The sequence below is a fragment of the Rhinopithecus bieti genome, unplaced genomic scaffold (genome assembly GCF_001698545.2).
Source record: "Rhinopithecus bieti isolate Rb0 unplaced genomic scaffold, ASM169854v2 scaffold_12155, whole genome shotgun sequence".
In the NCBI taxonomy this organism is placed as follows: Eukaryota; Metazoa; Chordata; class Mammalia; order Primates; family Cercopithecidae; genus Rhinopithecus; species Rhinopithecus bieti.
Window position 1 is genome coordinate 1,412,709 of NW_016807423.1, and position 4,906 is coordinate 1,417,614.

At 46.3% G+C, this 4,906-nt stretch overlaps 1 protein-coding gene across 2 annotated transcripts in view; it reads left to right on the forward strand.

Annotated features, from left to right (window-relative positions):
- PRDX1 (peroxiredoxin 1) overlaps window positions 1-4,906 on the forward strand; it is a 14,771-nt gene that overhangs the window by 5,266 nt on the left and 4,599 nt on the right. For both annotated transcript variants that reach the window (XM_017881793.1, XM_017881794.1), the window contains exons 3-5: window positions 1,082-1,235; window positions 2,192-2,314; window positions 2,551-2,681. In XM_017881793.1, coding sequence (XP_017737282.1) covers window positions 1,082-1,235; window positions 2,192-2,314; window positions 2,551-2,681 — 408 coding nt within the window. The remainder of the gene's footprint in view (window positions 1-1,081; window positions 1,236-2,191; window positions 2,315-2,550; window positions 2,682-4,906) is intronic.

Consider the following 4,906-nt stretch of genomic DNA (forward strand, 5'->3'; position numbering starts at 1 on the left):
ATTACAGGCTTGAGCCACCGCGCCCGGCCTAATTTTTGTATTTTTAGTAGAGACACGTTTCACCGTGTTGGTCAGGCTGGTCTTGAACTCCCGACCTCAGGTGATCCACCTGCCTTGGCCTACCAAACTGCTGGGATTACAGACGTGAGCCACCATGCCAGGCTGAGCCAACACACCCAGCCTATTTGACTTTGTAAACATTGCTGCTACCTGGAAATGAGTGAATATTTGGAATTGTTCTAGTATTTAAGCCCGGTGGGTGTGGTGAAAAGGCTAGGCTGCCTGACCGGTTTGAAGATTTGTTATTTCAGTGGCTAATCCCAGTGACTTCATTAAAATTGCAGCTAGAAGTTCTGTTACTCACTAGTACGTTTGTCTTTTCTTTCTCTCTCTCTGTGTATATGTATATATATATTTCTTGTCGTTTTGAGATAGTCTTGCTCTGTTGCCCAGGCTGGCCTCAAACTCCTGGGGTCAAGGGATCCTCCCACCTCAGCCTCCCAAGTAGCTGGGACTACAAGCACGCACCACTGTGCCTGGCTTAAAATTTTTCCTGTCCTGTCAGGCACGTTAGGAACACATGTGATCACTTAAACCATGCTTGTTCCATTACTGTGGTTCATCACGGGAGAAGTGCAAAGGCTCTGACTTCTTATTGGTGTCTTATCTCTACAGCAGAGGAGTGCTGCAATTCAGCTTCTCTGGGCACTGTTTGTTAAGCGTTGGTATTAGGCCATGCTTATAAGTACATCCTTGCTTTTGCTATCTTTGGAGAACTTGGTGTTTATGCTAATTTTAGCCACTCAGAAAAGATCAAAATTAGACTGAACAGTGTTTATTCTGTGGTTGGCAGCTAAGAATATGGAGGCAGGAGAATAAAGCATGGGATTGGAAGTTTCTTTCATTCAGGTCTTCCTAATGCACCAGGTTCTAAAAGTAGCTACTAGGAGACATCTATATCGAGCATCTTGGCATTTAGTGGTTATTGTGTCAGCCATCAACTTGCTTCTTTTTGTATAGGAAAATATAAAGCAAGGAAGTCTGTGTCAAATGCTAACCATGCCTCCTGTTTTTCCCCCAGGAAAATATGTTGTGTTCTTCTTTTATCCTCTTGACTTCACCTTTGTGTGCCCTACGGAGATCATCGCTTTCAGTGATAGGGCAGAAGAATTTAAGAAACTCAACTGCCAAGTGATTGGTGCTTCTGTGGATTCTCACTTCTGTCATCTAGCATGGTAAATCTCTTGGTTCATTTGGCATGTGAACTTTTTTTTTATTTTTTGAGATGGAGTCTCGCTCTGTCGCCCAGGCTAGAGGGCAGTGGTGTGATCTTGGCTCACTTGCAAGCTCCGCCTCCCGGGTTCACGCCATTCTCCTGCCTCAGCCTCCAGAGTAGCTGGGACTATGGGTGCCCACCACCAGCCCGGCTAGTTTTTTGTATTTTTAGTAGAGATGGGGTTTCACCGTGTTAGCCAGGATGGTCTCGATCTCCTGACCTCATGATCTGCCCGCCTTGGCCTCCCAAAGTGCTGGGATTACAGGCGTGAGCCACTGCGCCCGGCTGGCATGTGAACTTTTTTTTTTTCTTTTTTTTGGAGACTGTCTTGCTCTGTTGCCCAGGCTGGAGTGCAGTGGTGCGATCTTGGCTCACTGCAAGCTCCGCTTCCCGGGTTCACGCCGTTCTCCTGCTTCAGCCTCCCGAGTAGCTGGGACTACAGGCGCCTGCCACCATGCCTGGCTAATTTTTTGTATTTTTAGTAGACATGGGGTTTCACCGTGTTAGCCAAGATGGTCTCGATCTCCTGACCTCATGATCTGCCCACCTCGGCCTCCCAAAGTGCTGGGATTACAGGCGTGAGCCACCGCGCCCGGCCGCATGTGAACTTTTAAAACAGCAACTGGGAAGCTTTGGCAATAGACTTTCAAGTATTGGCTTCTCATGGAAGAAGTGCAAAGTCTGACTTTCTCTTACTGCTCTCATGACCTGGCAGCAGAGAAGCAGCAGCTTCAGTTGCAGTTGAGTGTACCCTAGTAACCTACTTTAACTGTTCTCAGCATTCACTTTATTGCTGGAAAAGGAAAATAACAGTTTTTTTGGAAAGTTAGATTAGGAATATGGGAAAGGGGGAAAGAGGAATAGGTACAGTTAAGTCAAGAGTTTGCATGTAACTGTGTTTGCCTTTTGCCGTAGGATCAACACACCTAAGAAACAAGGAGGACTGGGACCCATGAATATTCCTTTGGTATCAGACCCGAAGCGCACCATTGCTCAGGATTATGGGGTCTTAAAGGCTGATGAAGGCATCTCATTCAGGTTTGTCATCAGGACAAGTATCCAGTTGGCTGAAAGCCTTTTATTTGGAGAAATGTAGAGCCCTGATCTGTAGAGACTCCTTCATCAATTCATTCCTTTATGCAGGGGCCTTCTCACTAAGCCCAGGCCAGTACGAATGTGGAGACCAGTCCATTTCCTTAAGACTTGAAGCTTCTGTATTCTAACAAAGCACATCTCTAAACCTGTATTGCTTTTCTTTTCATCTCTTTTCCCAGGGGCCTCTTTATCATTGATGATAAGGGTATTCTTCGGCAGATCACTGTAAATGACCTCCCTGTCGGCCGCTCTGTGGATGAGACTTTGAGACTAGTTCAGGCCTTCCAGTTCACTGACAAACATGGGGAAGGTAAGCCATCTGTCTAATAAAAGGACAACAGAGTGGTGGTAGAATGGGAAAGATAGTAGGAACAGAAGCTACCAAATAAGAAAAGGGGTATCTCTTCAAGATATTGAAGCCCCTGGATTACAGTGGATGAGGGTGAGGGTAATGGAAAAGCTTGGGAAGGAGAATATAAAGACTTTTTATTCGAAGTGTACATACTCCTCTCTTCTGCCCTGCTCATTTAGAATCAGTCACTCCTAAAGATCTAAATGTAGGATGATCTCACAGATGTATTAGGGCAAAACAAAATGGTTGGGAATCACATCTAGAGATGAAGCAGGCCATTTTAAAAATAACTTTGTTGAGAGAAGAGGTTAATCCATATAGTTCATATTTGCATTTATGTATGTATGTATGTATTTATTGCAAGACAGAGTCTTGATCTGTTGCCCAGGCTGGAGTGCAGTGGCGCAGTCTTGGCTCACTGCAACCTCCACCTCCCATGAGCCATCACACCCAGCCCAGACTAGCTTTCTAAGGCCCATTTTAGCTCTGATCCTGTGATTTAAAGAAAATGAAGTTACTAGAGTCTGGATTAGTGGTGTATGTTTGGGAAGACCCAAAGGTGCTAGTTTGGCTAGCACCAAGTAATCTTTTTACAGGGATTACTTTTTAATCCCTGTAAGAGTCTGATTATATAGGGATCAGTGAGCACTGATAACCAGGAGGTACCCTTTTCAGAAGGATGTGTGGGCAGTTAGCCTGGACAGATAACACATGGCTCAGCTGACACCTGCTGAGACTGCCCCCTTGTGGGAGATGAGGTTCAGCATTAAGAAGGAGCGGGCAGTGGCAAAGTAGGCCCTTTAACTGGACTTTCCTGGAAACCTACATATAGGTTAGTCTCCCGAACACAAGCTTTCATGACTCAGAAGCTTGCTTCTTCAGGCTGTTGGTCTCTTCTGCTTCCCATCCCACTGGAACATGCACAGCTTCTTAAATAGGCACCATTTAAGAGCCTATGAATGCCAAACACTATATATATATATATTTTTTGAGACAGAATCTTGTTTTGTTGCCCAGACTGGAGTGCAGTGGTGTGATCTCGGCTTACTGCAGCCTCCACCTCCTGGGTTCAAGCGATTCTCTAGCATCAGCTTCCCGAGTAGCTAGGACTACAGGGGCCCACCACCACGTCCCACTAATTTTTGTATGTTTTGTAGAGATGCGATTTTGCCACGTTGGCCAGGCTGGTCTCAGAACTCCTGAGCTCAAGCTCAAGCAGTCCTCCGCCTTGGCCTCCCAAAGCACTGGGATTATAGGCGTGAACCACTGTGCCCAGCTGCCAAACACTTTTTTTTTTTGAGATGGAGTCTCGCACCGTCATCCAGGCTAGAGTGCAGTGGCGTGATCTCAGCTCACTGCAACCTCTGCCTCAAGCAATTCTCCTGCCTCAGCCTCCCGAGTACCTGGGATTACAGACACTGACCACCACGCCCAGCTAATTTTTTATATTTTTAGTAGAGACGGGGTTTCATTATGTTGGCCAGGCTGGTATTTATTTGCTTTTATGCTGTTCTTTCCAACTTGTTTATCTTTAGGACCTGTATTGTAACCCTTTGATATCACTAAAGCCAATAACTAACAATCAGATGGAGATTTTAGGAAAATAATGGCAGCTGGTCCTTCTATTTAGCTCTTGTTCCATCTATACCTTGTGCCTAGAGAGCTGTTTGTAGAGTCTTGATATCTGAGGTTATGATATCCTTGGACCAAAGGGGGGCCTCCCTATGTCTCACTTGAGCAATTGAGACTCTTGCTGCTCCTGCTGGACTTTGATGATTACATGTCTTGTAGAATATGACAGCACATGGCAGTGGAAAAATCAGGCCAGGTGCGGTGGCTCACGCCTGTAATCCTAGCACTTTGGGAGGCTGAGGCAGGCAGATAACCTGAGGTCAGGAGTTTGAGATCAGCCTGGCCCACATCGTGAAACCCCATCTCTAATAAAAATATAAAAATTAGCCAGGTGTGGTGGCGGGCACCTGTAATCCCAGCTACTTGGGAGGCTGATGCAGGAGAATCGCTTGAACCTGGGAGACCAAGGTTGTAGTGAGACAGAGGTGGGGATCACGCCACTGCACTCCAGCCTGGGCAACACAGCGAGACTCTATATCAAAAAAAGAAAAAGAGGGCCGGGCGCGGTGGCTCAAGCCTGTAATCCCAGCACTTTGGGAGGCCGAGACGGG